Source organism: Cyphomyrmex costatus, unplaced genomic scaffold, assembly GCF_001594065.2.
Source record: "Cyphomyrmex costatus isolate MS0001 unplaced genomic scaffold, Ccosl1.0 scaffold606, whole genome shotgun sequence".
In the NCBI taxonomy this organism is placed as follows: domain Eukaryota; kingdom Metazoa; phylum Arthropoda; class Insecta; order Hymenoptera; family Formicidae; genus Cyphomyrmex; species Cyphomyrmex costatus.
In genome coordinates, this window is record NW_017280163.1 from 239463 (window position 1) to 259825 (window position 20363).

The 20363-nt window shown below is 38.7% G+C and overlaps 2 protein-coding genes across 2 annotated transcripts; both read right to left on the minus strand.

Annotated features, from left to right (window-relative positions):
• Positions 1–1876: 1876 nt before the first annotated feature.
• On the minus strand, positions 1877–6200 carry LOC108779637 (uncharacterized). Its single transcript, XM_018547094.1, has 2 exons — positions 2966–6200; positions 1877–2561 (listed from the first exon to the last, which is right to left on the minus strand). Exon 1 carries the CDS (start codon positions 6105–6107, stop codon positions 3930–3932), a length of 2178 nt encoding a protein of 725 aa, XP_018402596.1. The 5' UTR covers positions 6108–6200; the 3' UTR covers positions 1877–2561; positions 2966–3929.
• A 444-nt stretch (positions 6201–6644) lies between these two features.
• Positions 6645–12256, minus strand: LOC108779635 (uncharacterized). Its single transcript, XM_018547093.1, has 5 exons — positions 11755–12256; positions 10412–11659; positions 10217–10306; positions 8632–9116; positions 6645–7987 (listed from the first exon to the last, which is right to left on the minus strand). The coding sequence occupies exons 1-5, from the start codon at positions 12231–12233 to the stop codon at positions 6645–6647; spliced, it is 3645 nt and encodes a 1214-aa protein (XP_018402595.1). The 5' UTR covers positions 12234–12256.
• Between the last annotated feature and the right edge of the window lie 8107 nt (positions 12257–20363).

The following is a 20363-nucleotide window of genomic DNA, read 5'->3' on the forward strand; positions in this document are numbered from 1 at the left end:
CGTTAAGGTTTCGCATATATTTTACATGTCGTTGTTCAATGTTAATCCAAATTAATTATCTTTATGTTAGGTTATGGTAATTGTCATTAACTTTAACCCTCCCTCGGCCAAGTGGAATTTTGCATCTTTCGTCAGTAACACAGCTGAATCTTTAAACTTCAATTCTCAAATTTTAATATTGTTCTGGACTGCACAAAAATCTAAAATAAATTCTTATATATTTGTGAAAGCTTCAGTAACAAGTTTTTCCTATTATATAAAATTAGATTATACCAGGAAAAATTATTTTACTTACTGCATTATTAAAAAATTTAAATTAAATTATTTAAAAAATTTAAATAATGCAGAAAATAATTTTGTCATATTATCAAAATAATTACGTAAAAAATTTAAGTATAATAAATAATGTTATAAAAAGTTTTTACATTCTAACAACTAGTTTGAGAGCGTGTTATAATTATTTTTAAATTTGTATCTAAGTAGTTAAATTTATAGATATCTAAGGAAAACGATTCTTTCCTTGCACGTTACTTATTTTTTACAGATTTGAATTTATTTGCTAGAATTCACAATAAAAATATCATCTTCAAAGTTCCACATGGCAGAGAATTAAGAAAAACATCGACGATTTACGTTTATGGCAACCGAGCAAAAATTAAGCATCCTGTTTAATCAAGTAAATTGTGCGTTTCCAGAAACGATAAATTCACTTAATTGCATCGGGAGGAAACTGTTTTATTTATTAATTTCTAGAATGTGCAACGAGCATGGAATCTTTAAAGCGATGAATCATTAGTAACATTCTCCGCAGCTCGAATTTCCAACGACGCAGCATCTCAAACCGATGTTTCTCAGCAAGCAGCTCGTTCCGCTACCGGAACTTGCGCAACTATATATCGGTCTTTCCACACAATTGACCGCGACATCTTTCGCAAGAAGAAAGATTTTTGTAGGTCAAGAATTTACATTCAATGTACTATTAGCAAAATTCAAGCGTAAATTACGTGATATTAACATTTTTGCACGCGCATACATTACGTGAAAAGATAAATAGATAAACAAAGAAATTTATTCTAGGACAATAACCGAGAGAGAGAGAGAGAGAGAGAGAGAGAGAGAGAAAGAGAGATGTCAAAAATTTAGCATAAAATAGTACAATTAAACTTGATAGTAAAATATTATTAATAAAATATTAAAATTAATGCGACCGAGAAAGAGGAAATATAATATCAAATGTAACATTATCCGCTATAAACGTTTAATCAAAATTGAAACAAAGCTGTATCATAACTGTGCTGTAAACAGATGTAAAGCTGTTTATTGTATATTATGATATATTGTGGTATATTATTAGAATGAGATTGTTAAATCGTATAACTCACTTGCACAAGAAAGATCTCTTTGTAGCAACAATCTACGTTTAACTTTAGCCAAATTAACAAGCAACCCTTTCACCGTTATTGGCATAGTCCCGTCTTTCATTGCGAGTCGGGCGTGTTTCACGCGAATAGCATGAGACTATCGAACACGGAGTTGCCTGGAACATGGGGCCGGTTCTTGGTCGGAATTGGACGGTCTAAAGACGTTGAACACGGAGACGTTGTCGTACAACGGCGGCAGCGGACAGGCCGTTGGACACGGCAGTGATTTACACGGGGACAGTTTACACGAGGGTGGTTTACACGCCGGCGGATTACACGGCGGCAGATTGCACGGAGGTCGGTCAGACCAGAGGTGGATGCCACGGCCCGGGTTGCAAGCTGGACGACGATGGGACATGGTACACAGGCACAACAACAACAACGGGGGCGGGCGGAGGGGAGTGTTTAATCAACTTAGCGTGATAAGGCAACGGATAGAGACGTCGAGGGGCATATTATGAGACCCTTCGCACCCTCCTCGACTCTTCTGCACCGAGATCTCCTATCGGGGAAGTGTGCCTTCATGGTCGTCGCGAAGTCTGACGTTACGAAGTTTCCTCGCTGTTACTTCGTGCGATTCAACGCGGTTGCAACCCTGCCAGTTCCTCGCCCTCTACCTTGTCATTATCGTCGTCTGTAGAGCAACTCCAGTTCTGGCAACCTCCAGTGTCGTCGTCGTCGACATCAGCGTTCTCGAATGCAGTACTTAGCGTGAAAGGCGGCGTGGTGCGTCGTTCTGTCGAAGGATATCGTACTTCCTTCGCCTCGCGGGCGAAGTTTCGTACTGTACGATGTCGAAGTTGAATAGTAAATCTTCCGACGCTGCCTGTCTAATGCATCCACTAGGATGACGTTAAGTCTCGCCACTGTATAAAGCTACCTGTTATACGACCGTAATGCTTATGACAACGGCAAGCATGTCATAACGCTACCTGTATGGTTCACGAGTTTGTTCGTTAAGTGATTTTGACTTTTCTCATATATTGGTCATCTAGAGAGATTGCCGAATAGATTGCCATAAACTTTGACAAAGTTTTCGTCTTGATGCACTTCGAGTTTAAAGATGATTTAAGGTGCAAGATTCTTTCAAATCGTTCTCTTGTATGCTACACACTTCGAATGGTTGACCGTATGGCAAATCTATCAGTATAAATAAATAATTAGACATCATATAGAATATAATTAGACATAATTCTGTCGCTGTAATTCTTGAACAATAAACTTTTGATTGAAAATGACAAGAAAACTAAGTTTGACAAATGCAAATGCAACTCATGATAAACAATGATCAAGACGTAAATACAATAAGGTTGAAAAAATGATAACTTTACTTTTTCATTTTTTTAAATAGATGATTTATTATTTTATGTATGACTGTATTATGTTTAGACTCTCAGTTCTAATTATTAATTTTTTCATAATTGTTTATATCTTGACTATTTTTATTCGCATTTTAATTAAAAACTTCTTTATTATTTATTTTTTACTACTTTTTATCATAAAATTAATTTTTATTGAAAAAATGAACAAATTAGTACCCATACCTTCCGGACCGCGCGTGAATAGATAACGAGGAAACAGATATATATGTTGTCGCTTTCCAGACTAGGTTTTTGGTCATTGCATTCGGCAGGTGGACTTCCTAGGAACTTCGCAACGAACTTGTGCGAAATTCCTTTCGCCGCAATCGCCAACCGCGAAGGCCGCTTAAGGATACGACAACGTCCCCGCCGGGACCCGTTGATGCAAAGTTCTTCGGCCGCCCGCAAGCTCTTTTCGACACTGTTTGGCGTTTCTTGCGAGGACGGTAACGGTCTCGCGTCTGCGATGGTTTCTTCTTGTTCGTGGAGATTTCCTAAACAGCTAAGTAGCTTCTTAAGCATGAAAAAGCGCTCAGACGATCTCGCTTCTTTTGTGACTGGCAATTTTTCCGTAATAAGCGTCACTTTGCAATGCAGAAGTATTTCTTTTGATTTCTATCATTTCTCGAAATGCAGGCTCGACCTATTTGTCATTATTGTTGAATAATCATTGTTGAACTGGTCGTCATAATGAGTAATATAAATTTCTATGCAAACATATAATCATTCTGTCCGCATTAATATATCGTATGATATGTTCTCTTGTCGTCTGGCATCAATGCGTCGACTGTCGCACGTATATCGCAACTATATTTGGCGCGTTATTAATTTTAATTATTAACATGCATACACGTTGGACGGGACGCGAAACTTTATGACTACTCGCACATACGGGTTAATAACTAAAATTAGTATGTAGTGTGAAATATAATTAGGATTGACGCACGTCACTGACCGCGGTACAGATTACGTCGCATATTTATCCATTTTAATTTGCTCAGTCCTCATCATCTCGCCCTGTATCGTAAATCTCATAAAAAAATTATACGTAAGCAATAAAAAGCGGCACGTTAATTTTATATTTCCGACATGATTAAATTCGAATTACTCAGCGACGTTAAATATCGTATGTTTGCCATTGTCAATATCAATTATATCGCAACAAATGCTCCGATGTCCATTGGTGCGTGAAATATAAATTCCCCTTTGTCCAGTAATATGATCGATCCCTCCCACACTGTTGATTGTTATTCCATACTGGACAAATGTCATTGCAATGATAATATCTCATTCGAACGTTGTCAATATTATTTAGATGGGGATAACAATATTTTGTGTCGCTCTTGCAATACGTATTGGTGCATAACGAATTTTCAAACGTTACCCTATGTTTTGTGCAGTTTGCATCAATGTTACATCTGGACGAAATGTCAATTAGCGAATGACAGTTGGCATGATATTTGAGTGCGGATGAATCTTGCGGAAGTGCTCCGTTTAAGGTATCTTCAGAGCTAAAGCATGGAGTAGTCCAAACATCGCAATATTTGGGTCTTCTACACTGGATGCTCGATATTAAATCCTTGCAATATCTTGTTGGTTCTAAATATCCCGATGGTGTTCTACAACAATCTTTATACATTTCCATTGTTGGTCTTTCGGAATCTTTGAAAACCTTAGGAGCTTTTGTCACTTCAGGCAACTTAACGAGACACGTGTATTTCGAGATTTCAAAGTCCTTGGGTACCTTTTTCAAATGCGGCTTTTTTTCTTTTTTTACTATATCTGATGTATCAATACGATATTTGGCCCGATATTTTGGCTTTTTGCGTGATACAAATTCTTGAGGAATATCTTTGGTTATTTGTACTAATTCTTTCTTCATTTTTGAAGGTTTGGTAAAAGAATCGACCTTTTTTACAATTTTTTGTCTTGAAACATCAGTCTTGGTATCTTTTTGTCTTAAAGCGCTATCTGGCTGATCTAAAGATTTGGGTCTTTTCTTTTTTAGCTTCGGAATGCAATTTATAATTACACAATTTTCAGCTTTGTCAGTAAAAACATGTTTGTCTAACATTCGTCGTAGAGAACTTTTCTTCTGTAATTCTTCTTTTTCTTCTTTTTTTTTCCTAGTAATAACAGGAGCTGCGGTATCTAAAAGATCATCTCTTTCCGGATACGTGATCGATACTGTTCGCGTTTTAGTTTTCTTTACGTTTTCTACCAATGGTTTTACTTGGGCATCCGAAGCGTTCAGAGATTTGTCTAAGCTTGCCGAATAATCTCGTGAGTTCGGTGCAAAGTGGTTTGGAGGAGATTCTAATATTTTTTTGTGTATTTCTGGCTGTATTACAGTCGTTGAAGCAACTGCTACCGCTACAGCAGTTGGTTTGTCTTTCACTGCAACAGCTGGTTCTTCTTCCTCTACAAAAGTTAATTTTTCTTCCACTACAACAGCTGGTTTTTCTTCCACTACAACAGCTGGTTTTTCTTCCACTATAACAGTTGGTTTTTCTTTCGCTATAGTAGTTGGTGTCTCTTCCACGTAGATAATCGACGGAGATCTTAATGGTATCGTATCTTCACATATTTGCTCCTCCATCTCATATTTCGCAGGCGTCGCCGATACGGACGCGAGGATTGAAGCCGCCTGTTCTTTCGCGGAAATGAGACGCGCTTTTTCCGTCAAAGCGTCGGAGACTTTCGCAATTTCCTCGAGAATATGGTCCGTTTGCCGCCTTTTTTCGCATGCTTCCGCGAAAGCATCAGGACTTGTCTCCAAACTGAATTCTCCATCCGCGGTAACGCTTTGAGTCATGCCAATACATAGCGGACCGCAGCCACGTTCCACAACGACGTTATCCACATCCTTCGCAGCGTATTCCGCATATCGATAAGATGTGCCGTGAACAAAGTGCTCTATGGTGCCTGAAAGATTTTCACGTGTTACTTTATCAGAAATATTACTTGTTCTTGTAGTGGAGGTAATTGCATCGACCATTTTTCGCTTCAGCTTGACGGCAACCTCTGCATCGGATTTAATTACATTATCTATAATCGATGATAATGAAGTGTATACAGATACTTTTTCTTCAGATTTACACGTACTGACACTTCGCTTCTTTATTATATTACATTTATCTTTTTTGCTCTGTTTTATTCGTGCAGTAGAGCGAACTAAATATTTCAATATCCTACGGAAGAACTTCGGATTTTCTGATGTTGATGAATCTCCATCGGTTGCATTTGGAGTATCGCGGTAAAGGGGATAATCTGTTTGTTTAATCTGACAATTTGTGCCAGAATCACCGATTTTATTATTTCCCATGTTTAATGTGTTCAATATGTTTGTTCGATATGAATGATATTATTATTAGAACATAGTTCGACTCCGTTAATATTGAATATGATTAATTGAATATATTAATATTGAATGGACAGAATTGCAATTTTGCCACATGTTGAATAAGAAAATTATTTTGCAACGTATAATTTCGTTCGTGTAATTTTCAGAAGAGATTCATAATTAACTTATTTGTTTTCATTGTTATTCATCAGTAAAATTTCAATTTTGATATAAATTTCAACAGAGTGTGAACACGTTGAGTACATTTTTGATATGCCATAGCCAAAAATAGACACATAAATATTAATACATGTATAAATGTGAGGTTACTGTATATAAGATTTAATTAAGTTAACTGAAACTCTGATTTTCTCGATATCTCGAAGTAGTTCGATTAAGCTACACCAAAAAGTTGACAAACGCAAATTTCGCAATATTGCTACTTAAATTTATTATTTACATTATGACAGATATATTTATTTATATAAATTGCTCTCAAGGAAATTTTCTGAGCATAAATTATAAAGGAATTGTTATGTTTGTTTTTCGTTCTGCTAAATAATCGTTCAATTCAGACGTTTCCGGATATTCTGCGATTAACGCCTCTTCTAAAGAGATCGAATTATCCGACTTTCTAATTTCGTAACACTCTGGTTTATCGCATACGAAACATTGTATTGTTTTCGACGTGGTTGTAATTGCACCGTGAGGACGATTGTCTGGATAACTAATCATGTTGATTCCTCTGGAAGTTATATTACTTGATGATGTTTGCGTTTCAGCTTCTTTTTTATCGTCCGATTCTGATTGCAGCATTACAGTCATCAACACCTTCTTCTTCTTCTTCTCGCCACTGAGAAGGAATTCCGATAAAATTCTCGTAACAATCGCGTCAGGTGTTTGCCCTTGAACGTTTACATAGGCTCGCCTCTTATTGCCTTCTCGATCGGTTTGCATAATAGATGGATCTATTTGCATAATCTTCACTCCGTTATCATAAGTAGTAGTGGCCGTACTTGATAGCTCCTTTCTTCCGATACCCCTTCTACTCCGTTTAAGCGTGGCGGTTTTATTATCGGACGATCGCATTCTCAAGAATTTCATCGCCCTCGCACAGAATGGGGATTTAAAACCGGGACGTTTTTTTCGCGATATTCCCAGTGAAACAGGTGACGTTTCCCATTTGGAAGTTGACGCTATCGGTTCGTCTGAGAGATTCCGCAATGAGTGAACCGTGAGATCCATTTTCGTTAAGGATACTGTTGCAATTGCAATCGTTGACGTGAAGCTCTTTTCGGTCGTGTCCTCGCCGATCGTATCCTCGATACTCTCACATATTTCTTCGCACGTTTCCTCGCACGTTTCTTTGGTTTCCTCATAAGATCGTGTTTGTTCAGACGTCGCGGATGTTTCTACTCGTCTGTTATCTTCAGAAGAGGATACGTTCGTCGATTGAGATTCATGATGTAGTGAATTATTTTGCGAGGCAACTGATGTGTCTGCCTGATCTATAGTTACAGATAATTCGTAACAGGCCACCTGCTGCAAGCTTTGATCACTGCAATAAACGTGCGTCTCTTGAGTCCTATCGTAACATACGCATGTTTTAGAATTTTGATAACATTTGACAGATTTTGTTTCTTCGTAAGTATCATGCGTAGATTGATCGTCTACGGTGCCCCTTACAAAATTTCGGTTATCATCGCTACCACCTCTATTGCGAAGTCCTGGATACGTAAATTTTTCATGATACATGAAGGACTCACTCAAACGGGATTGAGAATGTACATCTTCATCATGGCCATACGTTTCATTCCGTGGTTGAAATTCCACGATATTCCGATACCTGCCATGTTCATATTCTAGAAGAGCAATTATTATTTCCGTATCAAAAAGGCGAGAAATTTATATACGCTGGAAACGAGAGAATATTTTATGATATTGAATATTGTACAAGCATTCGTATCTAAATGCAAATTCTTGCGTAGGTAAAGGCTAATGTAAAATTTGAATATAAACATCCTTTGTCTAATGTATATAAATTTGGAAATTTTCAAAGAAAAAGATTATCCTGAAATTATAATGAAATATTTAGGAATTTTTGTTTGATTCTAACGCAAATCTGAAAAAAATTTATATTTATTTAAAAATTTCTCTATCTTTTTTCGATTTCATTTAGCCAAAAAAATACGTTTTTTTTGTTACAGCGCAATATTTATGGTTCACATATTCGGAGAGATGCAAGTACAAAGAGACCGACAGAAAAATCGAAAACCCGACAAAATTGAAAAGCAGTGAAAGATAAAAAAAATGAATGTTTTGTTGTTACGTTATCGTTTGTATAAAAAAATGTTTTCTTAAAAAAAAAAATGTATATATTTTCTAAGTTAATTCAAATATGTGTGTGTGTGTGTGTGTGCTGTTTGTTGAATATAAGTCACAAGTTTCGATGACTGTGTCAATGCAACAGGTAGATGCGTAGAGGATTGATCACTATTAATCGTACCGCTGTAATTCACACAAGACTCTCCGTCCTCCTCTTTTTCGGCGTTTTGATACGTATGCTTCTGCATATCGTGACGAGTAGGTGCAATGGTCCGCGAATTTTTCCGCATCGGTGCTTCTGTATCCCCGCGATATTTTCCCACGTCCCCGATTGTACGTTCTTGACGCGCCTCCGTTTTTTCCTCGCTCTTCGAACGCATTAAATTTTTACGACACGTTTCACCGCATATTTTGCCGGCGCACGAAGACGTGCTCTCAACGAGCGTCGCGTCAGCCACTTCGACGGGATTTCTCTGCGAACGTTCCGATTTAGGTGCATCCTTCACAACACGGCCGACGCTCGTAGCAGCGAGCTTTACGACGTTCTTGCACGCGTCGTGCACTTGCGACCAAATTTTGCCCATCTGTAAACTCGTCCAAACAGAGTAATCGCGCGTCTCGTGATGTTTGCCGTCTGTGTTTATATTGTCACTCCTCGTTTGTGACCTGTGAAACATTTGGAAACTTTGCGATAAGCTTTTAACGTGCTTTTTGTTAGTTTAATTTAAGAGAAAAATTTAGTTTGAATTAATGAAATAATTTGAGAAAGAAATGCAACATAAACTCCGTATGTAGCAAACTGAAATTGTATATTACATAATAAAAAAATTGATATTAACGTTTTGCAAATAAAATAAAATAGTAATATTGATGATTCCAAGGATAAATTTAATGTAAATAAAGTCTATGGCCGGTATTCATAGTCAGTTCTTATATTCAAGGCTCTTAAGTTCAGTTTTGAGGTGTCATGAACCAATCACGAAGACAGCTGTATTAGCATCTTAAGATATTACTTAAGATGGTCTTAAAATAAGAACTATGAATACTGCCCTATATGAGCCTCTACGAATGTGGTACGTAAATTAAATATTCATAATGTGATAGATACAATTAGAATGTATTATACTTATCAAACAAAGTTAAAGTGAACGCAAATGTTTCAACTTTGGATTTGAGTCTTTCTATAACAGAAGTCAAATGAAAATTTAATTTAAGGACCAATATCCACAGAGGCTCTCACATAGGCATTTTACTTGTATTAGATTTATTCTTAGGATCACTAACATTTTATTTTATTTGCAAAACATTAGCATTAATTTGTTAATATTTAAGTTTGATACATATAGAATTTAAGAGACATATATTGCATTTCTTTCTTAAATTCTTTAATTGGAAAATCGATTTTTCTTTTAAATTGAACTAATAGAGGAGGCTCATATAGGTATCTTGTATTAGTTTTGAAAATATTTTAACGATTTTAAAAAGTTTTCGGACTCAAAATCGGATCAGTTTAAATCAAACGATTAAGAAAAAAAAAAAAAACAGATTACGTATCATTAAATTCCAATTATTTCATGTAAAAAAATAATAATGAAAGCGTGTAATACATAATATACATAAATGTTATATAAAATAAGAACTGTTAGAGGAGGACTCGTAAAATGAGAACAATTTTCAAAGCAATATACAGAACGAGAGATAAGTGGGGAATTCTATTTATCGGTAATAAATGTATGTTGTAATGCCAAAATCAGGCGGAGGCTAACGTTGCTTCGACCATTTCCTGCAGGCTCTTGCGCTTCCTTATCTCTGCGCTTTCGCGCAATTGGACACGAATCGCCTCTTCCGATTTATATCTGTTGGACATAGTCGACGTTAGGTAACGATGAGAGAAAGAGAGACGAGAAAAGCGGCGCGGTTCCTTTATCATGCAGCCATATCTCATTCAAATCGACTCTCACCTGGAATCACGTTTTTCTTTGAAATCCACCCTCGCGCGTGTACCGGCATCTACGGTCGTGATTCTTCTCTTCCATTTGTAATCCAATTGTTGAACGTCAGTTTCAATGGAGCCTCGTTTCCACTTCGAATCCACTCCGCGGGCGGATCCGCCTTTTTCCCCGGGATACTGGTTTGAACGCGACGATTTCGCGACAACGCAGTCTGCGCAATGCCGCCCAATACAGTTGTCTCTGCACGCGCGTGTATCCCACGTGTCGGCGGCTTTCAGAGAATCTGATTTATATGACCGATCGCTGTCTCTCTCCACCATCGTTGTCCTCGTCGTCGTCCACCATCCGCTCTTTCCAGAACGTGTATCAATTTCACATAGAGATGCATCCACGAGACGTGAATCGTGAAGATCGGTAACGCTTCCGACAGGCTCGGCGAGTTTCCGGATTGTGCTCGCCGAACTTCCTTTCTCTCCGTCGCAGTTCGTGTACCGTTCGGCTCCATCTGGAGAATATTCATCGGCTTCTGTTGTGAATTCAGGCACGATATTCGATCCGGGTCGCTCGACCTCTTCTCTTTGATGCTCTTTCAAAAGAGCAGAATTTTCGAACGGTCTTGCCGTTCGTGACATCAGGAGACAACGGTCGCGTTGCATATTTATGTTGGTATCGCACTCGTTTGAGTCATAGAAACATCGACATCTCTTCGTGCAGGTATATTCCGGATAAAAGCACTCGGCCATCCAATCAGTTTGCATCTCGGCATTGAAATCAGAACCATCTCTATTATAATCTTTCCCATCACAAATGTGATATTCTTGATGCGTATCGTTAAAAATTGAACAGCAGTAGTTCGTGGTACGTTTCTTTGCGTCGGTACATGTTTGGTCTGTGTTCAATATCGAATATCGTATATTATCAATATCAACCACCGCGTTATCATGATGACAGCATTGCGTTGAGCCAAGAATCTTGTGAGGCGTACAAAGCGACTGCACACTATTTTCTACATGTAACTTTTGTTGTCCATTTAATATGTTTTTGAATTTTTTTGGTGCATTGACATTCGTATTGGCATTCTCATGTAATGTGTTATTCATTGACTTTTTTGAATAATTTCTATATTTGCGTTTCATTGATCTTCGAGTTTTCTTCACTTTGTTGTCATTTTCGACACAAAGTACAGTCAGTGTAGGATTGTCGATCATTTTCTTCATCATTTTTCTCGGATTGCGATTCCATGTTGAATGTTGTTTCCTGAAAAAGATTTACGTACATGAGGTTTTTAAAGAATTTAGAAAATCTTTAGATATCTAGGTATATCATTGTGTGTTGCAAAAGAAACTTCATACTTTGGTACTGTAACAAATTTCATTTTGGGCATTAGATTATGCGTGGAAATAATGCTGATCTTTATGCCGCCGCGGGAAGTGCCATAAACATCATTGCTAAGATCAATGATAACACCATCGGGCATCTTGTGACGTGTTCTTCTCTTACGATTCGATTTGCATCGAGATTCATCTTCGTTCCTTGAGAGAGTGCTATCATTTTTGATCGTTTCTTTGTAAGATTCCTTTTGTATCGCGCTTTCGCGGCTGGAAGATACGCACGTTTCAGAGCGGTAATAGTTTGCGAACTCATCAATCTTTCCCTGATCCAATTTAAAGGCGCATATTTCATTCGAAGAACCGTCTCCATAACTTTTATCCAGTGACTCGTTGTCTTCTCGCGATATGAAATCGCGGACATCGGAATATAGAAGTGGGTTATTTTTGTATCTGCGACTTTCGTTTCCATCTTGTGACAGATCGACCGGTAGCTCGGTCATCGGGATTTCTGATCGAATAAGCTGCTCAGCATAGTGGCTGCAAAATCGACGAACAAGTGGATTACGACTATAATATTGAATTATAGTTATAATATTGAATTGTTACGCAATAATTGGACGATCATAGCGACAATTATTTACAAAATCTGTAATACAGACTGGAAATAGTGCGAAAGATAATAACTCAGAATGATGGCAGAAGCGCAGAATTGTGAAATTGTATGTCGACACAAATTCGTGCTTAAACGATAATTAAGTAGTAATTGTCATATACGCTAAATTAAGTAGTGATTGCCATACATTATTGTATTATGCTGCTCGTTATTGCCGTATTATACTGAAATTATATTGTTCTCTCTTACGTGGTAACTGGAATCTCGTTCACTGACAAGTGGGCCATTGAAATGCAAATTTACAAAATTGGAGTATATATACTAGTAAATTTTGAATTTAGCGAGGTTAGTTGCCATGATCCTGACGTCGAAAGTTTTGGTTATTTGGAAGCTCTTTCGGAAACAACGGAGTGAATGAGCTTGATGCACGACGCATGTTGCGCGCGCGTTATTCCTACGTGCTATCCGTTTCGCTGTCCCTCTCTCGCTATATCACGATTTCTGAATTTTTAAATCTACAGTAAAATGGTTTCTCCTGCTGAAAAGAGAAAATTAATTGTCGACCTTAAATTTTCACGAAATTTTGTAACATCTCGTGTAATAATCTCTCGTTTCTACATGATCGAAACGACTAATAATGAGTGAGATGCGTACGAGAAATTTATAAAGAAATGTATATTTAGACAGTGTACACCGAGTACTCCATTTTAGCGACGAGTTTTAGCGTGCTTCTGGCATGTGGCAAAATACATTTTTTTCCACGAATGTTGCAATTTTCCATTATTTACGTCGGTATAATCCGACGGTGCGTATCAGGTTGAAAGCCGGCGTAAAATGTAATACGCGCTTTTGTAATTTGACTGTCAGTTGCAATCGACCTGCCCGCAGTAGCTATATTTGTAAAGGAACGTAATAGGCTTTATGGTGAGTGGCGTGTATCTTTTCCCCAGCGAAGCTTTGTGTACTCTCGTATCGTCTTTCCATTCATTAAAACAGTGAAGATAACGTTCCTTGATTTACCGAAATCCAGGGTGGAAGAGAAAAATAAAAGATAACATTGTTAAATTCATAATGTCAATTTATATCCATAATTTGAGTTACTTTTAATTATTTCTATAGATTGTCACTGCTCTTATTCGATATGTTAATATGGTTAAAACAATATAGAGTCAAACAATTTAACTAAAAGAATGCAATATTAAATTTGACTCAAGTTTAGTTTATTGCTTACTACGTACATACGTTAATATGGACGACGTTTACTTTGAAACTAACAACGCAAATGGATTAATTTACATTTTGTCCCAAATGGAAGTTAACAAAATATTATTTTACTCAAGAGATTGGGTTAGCATTGGTCTTTTAATACCTAACAGTGAAGACGAATGTATATGTGATATACCCTATTTTAAAAACCGATTGAGAAAAGATATAATAATGCAAAATTTAAATGCAGAATGTAATACAAATTGAGGATAATAACGTATCCATGTCACTAGCTGTTTACCGCTTAAGATCGAACGACATCCGCCATCACTTCGCACCACGATTTTCCATACAACGAGCGACGGATTTTACGTTGTGTTACAGCTATTGCGGCTTCACGTATGCATGCATGTACCGACTCGTGCGCTCTGGCAGACCCAAAAAGAGCTACGCGGGCTGACGTTGAAGCGACGGGAGGACTGTCGCGTGCAGTGATGGATGTCGGCAGGCTTAAATTTTCCGAAATTCCAGGCTCTCCCTGTTGCCGTCGCTATTTCCAGCCTGCTCCTCACTCTCTTGTCCTTTCCCTCATATCACAGGTTGTAAACGCGTGACACTGACGAACTTTCAAGTAAGGCTCGTGAGATATCTTACCTAAAAATTTCTCCTCTATTTTCGTTCCCTCTATCATTCCTAAAAGTTGGATACCATTTCATGATATTCATTTCCATCCCTGTTGTATACTTACTTATTTGCGAATCCGATAATAACATTTTGCACCCTTAAAGATAATCTCACAATTAGAATCGTTAAGAGATTGAAGAAGATATACTCTCTCTCTCTCTCTCTTTTCTTTGTTAGCTTAGTGAAAGCTTTTTTAAGCTACTTTTTAGAATGCGGGATATGAGAGATTGTATTCCCACGTCCTCCGATAGGGGGATCAGCGCAGTCCATAGAATCCTCTCGTATTTTGCAAAGGTAATCCACCGGCGCTTTTCAACCTTGGAATGAGACGTCTCGAGTACGTACCCTTAATCGTCGTTCCACCAATGATGTGATCTTGAGACGGGCAAGACACAGTGGATCCAAGTCCCTCGCCTCCCTATTTAAGGATAATGTACTTTCGGCGATGGGTGATGCATAACGATCGTTATGGATTTACGGGGTCGCTAAAGTGAAAGTACGTACGTGCCTTTATTACATATTTAAGCTAGGCGCGTAAAAGTTGGAGTATTGAAAAAGGCCGGAACACTTTTCAAATTAGTTTTTGAGGGTTTTACGAGCGGATACACTATGAAATACGCGCTGCCACGGTCACAAGTATTCGTTTTCGTGTTTCGCTACCGCTTTTGCAATAAAATATCTCATACTATGTATGTATGTATTACGTGTATGAGATTCATGATAGTCTATCGATCGTGTTTTTACATCTGACATAAACTAAAAAATATTATTGATTTATATGAATAATAATATACTGTACATAAACATGATATAAACTCATGCATTTATTAATACACAATTACATTGACATTTCTGTATATGGAATGCTGTTATCGTCCGAGTTTCATTTGCAACAGATTATTTTATATCGCGATGTGCACCGATGGACGAATATATATTTTATACCGCAATGTGCAAAACTTTACATATGCATATGCATAAGTGCACGGAAAAACGCGAGATTTTTCTTTTTTTAGCAAATCGGAGGAGAGGAGCATCTGCACGATGCTGTGCAGTCTGAGAGAAGAGCCCTTGAAACACCAGACACCCTTTCGACTGTCTGGCCGCAAGGCAACTTCGCCTAAGTGGCGAGAATTATATCTCTCCGTGCTTCAATAGCAATTCATGCACGCAGCTACGCTGTTAGCTGGCGTGCAAAGCTGCTCCTCTTTGGCACCCAAAGCGCGATAGGGGATGCGAGAAGAATCGCGATATGTCGTTCACCCTCTTTCACGAGGCATCGACAGGCACGACCAGGCGTATCATTTTCCGTCGCACTTCAGAATGGTTTTGAGTGTTTCCACCTGTCGAGTGACAAAACTTTTCTTTGCGGTGAGATTGAATATCGGAAATGCTGAGGATATTCGCGAAACGACTGCGATAAAATCCATCTATATTCCACGATATCTCATTGTTTGTCACTCAAATCTTTTTCATGTTTATAATCAGAAAATACTAAGAAACTAAAGACTATATTTTCTTTTCTCATTGAATTTCTCGTTGTACTAATAATATTCCATCAAAATGTATAAAGCGTCGCAGACGCTTTCGATGCGAAAGTATGCAACAAGATCCCCTTTTAAAGTTTTGAAACGCGTTACGCAAGAAAGCGGTTTACGATTGTGCGAAATACGTTTCGCGTCGCCTCGATAGAAATCCCATCAAAGTTTACGATAAAAGTTTGCGATCTTGAAATTTTTGGCCACTAGAGAGGTCGCCGTCCTTATGCCGGGGTAATAGCGGCAGTCGGACTGCGAAAAAAAGCCCACGTCCCTCTTGGGAAATAAACCCGCGTCCCTTCAACATCCCCAAGGTTCTGCGAAATACGGCCAGCAAGAAAAGATTAAACTGATCGGACTCGCTTATACACTGCACATATATATGTGTCTTAATATATATGAACGGAAAACTACATATATAAGCATTTATTTATCACTGGCCCTTATTATTTCTATATGTACATTTATTTATTATTTATAATATATCAAAACAATTCGTGTGGATATTATAACGTATATGGAGCAAAAAGTAATCGAAATGTATTATTATGTACAGTTTGTATGTCGGTTATATGTTGATCGGCTGTGTTGGAAATATACTACGTGGAATTTTACCGCACAACAACAAGAAATGTTATTAATTTGCTATCAACAGGAAACTTTAGTCTACAGTTACGAGTTTAAATACACGGATTGAAAACTATATTTCCCTCGAGCCCGAAAGCAGTATTAAAGGGACGTCGACCATAATTCCGACTAGGAGATTTAGTAAATTAGCGCAAAAAGAAGAATGTAGACCGTTGTTGGAGTAAAAGAGGGGAGGCCATCGAGGCGCACTATAGACGGATTATAGGGGAAGTTCAATTATGTGGGAGCACATAAAACGCGCGATTTTTACTCTGACATGACATACCGGTGTGCAGTAGGAGGAGAAAAGTTGCACCCGATCGAAAGAGGGGATTTAATACGGTAATTTGAATGATATGATGTACACACAACGGAGAGACTAGCAGAGAATCAGCAAAGGAAAGAGAAAACGAGAAGGGATTCGATAAGCTGTCGACAGGGTCGAGAGATAGATAATCAAGGCCAGACTAGAGGTAAACCAGACATGTTAACCAATCAATCGTGTTGCTACCATCGACGGCGCGCGGTGCGTCGCGCGTGGAGGACTCAGTGTAGAGGATTCGGTACAACGCATCAGAAGACCGAAAGGGGGTAGTTGGATTTGAGGGGTAGTGGGGTACAGACTAGTGGTGCTCGGGTAATTACCTAGACCCGATCTAGCTACGGTCCCCCCAAGCGTAATCACCAACACGTGCTGCTATTAGGCGTGCACGTGATCGATGTGTCGAGTCCACTGGAAAATCGGCCGCTCGTCAGGTTCAGATTTTATCGAAAAGAGAGGAGACTCGGTCGCTCGTATTCGCTGAATTCCTCCATCGTTCGAATTTCAGATTAAACTTTCAGATAGAATATTGTAAATAAATTTCATTTTTATATGACTCTCTATAATACTTGAGAATAAATTATAAAAGTCATATTATTAAATGTCTTGTAAACTTTTTCTTTAACTTTATAACTGTAAATTGTGGTTTCTCTAGAAAGTTATTAACAAATATTCTTTCCTTCTGAAGTTTGGAGAATATCGGAAGAATATTATTTCCCGTTCGTTGCGAGATACACGAACAGATCTAAATTGCTCTTGCTGGAAACTGGAGCGCGCTTGTCGTGATCTAAAACTTCTTGGTTATTATTTGACGGTCATTTGCTCGAATGATATCGATGCTTTCCAATCCGTGGAATATTCACCGATCTATGGTAGAAATTAAATATATTTATTCAATCAGTTTGCGGCTCCTGGCTCGATACATCTGGCACTCGGAGCGGTACAACGTTTGTACCGGTTCCTGAGGGCGACTCATTCACAGAGATGCAATCTGGCAGTTTTCCAATTGCAATCCATGCGATCCGCCGCCCGTGGACGTTAAATAAAATTCAATTTTCCACGTGGGGGCCATTTCGCAAGAGTTCCATTTTTGTGAGCAACTGATTTTAAATCGTGTAAATTGTGTCAAAATCGAATAAACGATTATTTCGTATCACTTAAACACGAATCCTTGTATTATACATAAAAGCTAGCTTCGGTGGCTGAACTGGTATACATTTTTAGAACTTAAAGTAAGATAGGTACATGTTTGATATTTAGCGAAAGCGAGAAAGAAAGTTCTAGTGCAATGTATGGTAGGAATAAAAACAAATCTATAATTGGCGCTTGTGAAAAAATGATTAATATAATTCACCACGGTCGGAATTCCATTGAAAAATGTTTCCCCCTGTCAATAACGTTACAAATAACCCAGTAGCTTGACCCAGTTCATCGCCCTCGCGATGAACCTGTTTTGTCGCCACCTCCGGTGACAAATGAAATCCCCTGAAATTTAATACCGCTTGTGGCGCCGGTGCTATTACATTTCATAGATCGCACTGCGACGGTCCGGCCGTACGTCCCAGCAGGTTTTCTTGTCCCTGTTAAGGAGAAGCTATTGCCAGGATTGTACAACAGGATTACGAGAACGTGGTCGTTGCGCGCGCCTGACCAGAAATTTATACCAATGCTTCTTGCGATGTGTGTTGGCGTGTATAAAGGCTTCAGTTGTTTCAATCCGCAAAAACTTGCTGGTAATAAAGTACCCGGGCGCATGGCAGTGGTCCATCGCTTCATAAATAACGCTATTAATTTACTCCGTTGAGGCGAGTGGGCGAACGAGCGGGCGCGATCCATTTGAACTATATATCCCGAAGAGACTCCATGAACGTTTTAAAACTAATAAATCCCTCGATGGGATTTACGTGGCGGAGAAGCGCTGGCGAGTTTCTCGATCGGTCACTTAATTGCGATCTTGAACCGTTTAAACTATCTCTAATTGAATTTCACGATAATGACTGAATATTCCCAGGTGGGATCTCATAAAACTGTCCGCATAACAATAAAGAGTCGTAGCATCGTCCTTCCCAATCTATCTGCGTGATCTAGCCGTCGCATCGGCTCTCGAAGAGATTACTCGATTCTGCTGGATGCGAATAAAAATAAAAAAAGATTCTCTTCTCGGAATCTCGCGACGAACGCGAGTGAGCTAGTCCGATCCGGTTTCTGAAAGCTTCCTACTCGAAGGAAATCGGGATCCATGCGGATCCGATAGATTCGGTATCCACCTACTCGTCTGCTTTCCACATCCGCAAGATCTCCAGAATTCCATTATGGTGCCTGTTCTCGCTTGGTCGTCGTGGTGACTGTATACGTCGGGCGTAATACGCCCACCGTCACCCTATCTTCTTTAGTTTTTCTAAAAGGTAGATTTTCTCGGTGACAAAACGACGCGGACATGTCGACGTTGACGAGAGGTAAAGGTGTAGACTTACCATTGCGCGATCTTCTCGTGTAACGCAAAGGCACGCAGCTTGTTTGATGGCTTTAACCAACTGTATCACAATCGCATCCGTGGTAATAAAAACAAAAGTAATAATAAAGAAGGCAACGCGAGGATTGATTGCGATGTGATTGTCATAGTATTAAGCAATGTAAATAATGACTGCGTTTAATAGAAAGAAAGCTGTAGGTATAATTGTTGTAAAATTCTTTATTACGATTGATCTTGCTTTAGTTCTTTACTGGACCTATAAATGTATAAATCAATCATATTAAAGAATCTTTATACAACAGTTGCAAAGCTGCTTTTTCTGCTGAACGCAGCTATTGATGATGGAGTCTGAAATAAAATTTGTTGGGAGATGAAGATGATTAAATTAATTGGCATAATGTCTTTATAAATACATATTTCTATATATATTATATATACACGAAGATTTTTCTAAAATTCCAGAATTCAAGTTTACCGTAGAAAATATATATTTGTATCGCAAAAATATTATTTGGACATACTTGTGTGCGTGGACGGATAATAGGTTTATAATCGATCAGTTCTCCCTTCATGCTTGGCGTCTCTCTCCGTTTTCCGATATCGAGGAACGATTTCCAGAGAGTAGAGAGTAGTAGCCTTGGATTCCACTTCCACGCGCCATTCGACTCTGCAATTTTGCTTTTCCACGCGATTGCCTTTTTTATTTTCCTCGAGTCCGTAATTACGCGGGCAGCGTCGAGCGCGTCGGCGGAGAGAGAGAGAGAGAGAGGGAGTTTTGGCGATGCATCTCGTGCCATCTTCGCCGCCACGAGCTTATCCGTTGACCGTACCAAAGCGAACGATAAAGAATAATCATTTGAATAGAGCCGTACGGATGAAGGGGCAAATTTAATATGCAAATGGCGGAGGCATTACGTCTCTTTTATTCTACTCCGGCCGAGCGAGAAGAGATGCCCGGATGGCGCTCCTTGTAGATGAAGGAAGAGACGGAGGCGGAGGCACGAAGAAAAAGGGAAAGAAGATGAAGAGAGCGGAGGAGGCGGGAAACTGCAGGACGGTGGAGAGAAAAGAGGGAATGAGAAAGAGATGAAGAAGCCGAACGAGACGGTCTAAGTAGTTTTGCATATCTGCTTCATTACTCTGAATAACGCGAAGAAACTCTCCTTA

Excerpts from the sequence above, each read along its gene's own strand:
- LOC108779637 (XM_018547094.1), bottom strand. The coding sequence starts at position 6,107 with ATGGGAAATAATAAAATCGGTGATTCTGGCACAAATTGTCAGATTAAA.
- LOC108779635 (XM_018547093.1), bottom strand. The coding sequence starts at position 12,233 with ATGACCGAGCTACCGGTCGATCTGTCACAAGATGGAAACGAAAGTCGC. Across the intron at positions 11,660-11,754 it reads AAATTTGTTACAGTACCAAA|GAAACAACATTCAACATGGA; the intron begins GTATGAAGTTTC and ends AATCTTTTTCAG. Across the intron at positions 10,307-10,411 it reads AAAGAAAAACGTGATTCCAG|ATATAAATCGGAAGAGGCGA; the intron begins GTGAGAGTCGAT and ends TATGTCCAACAG.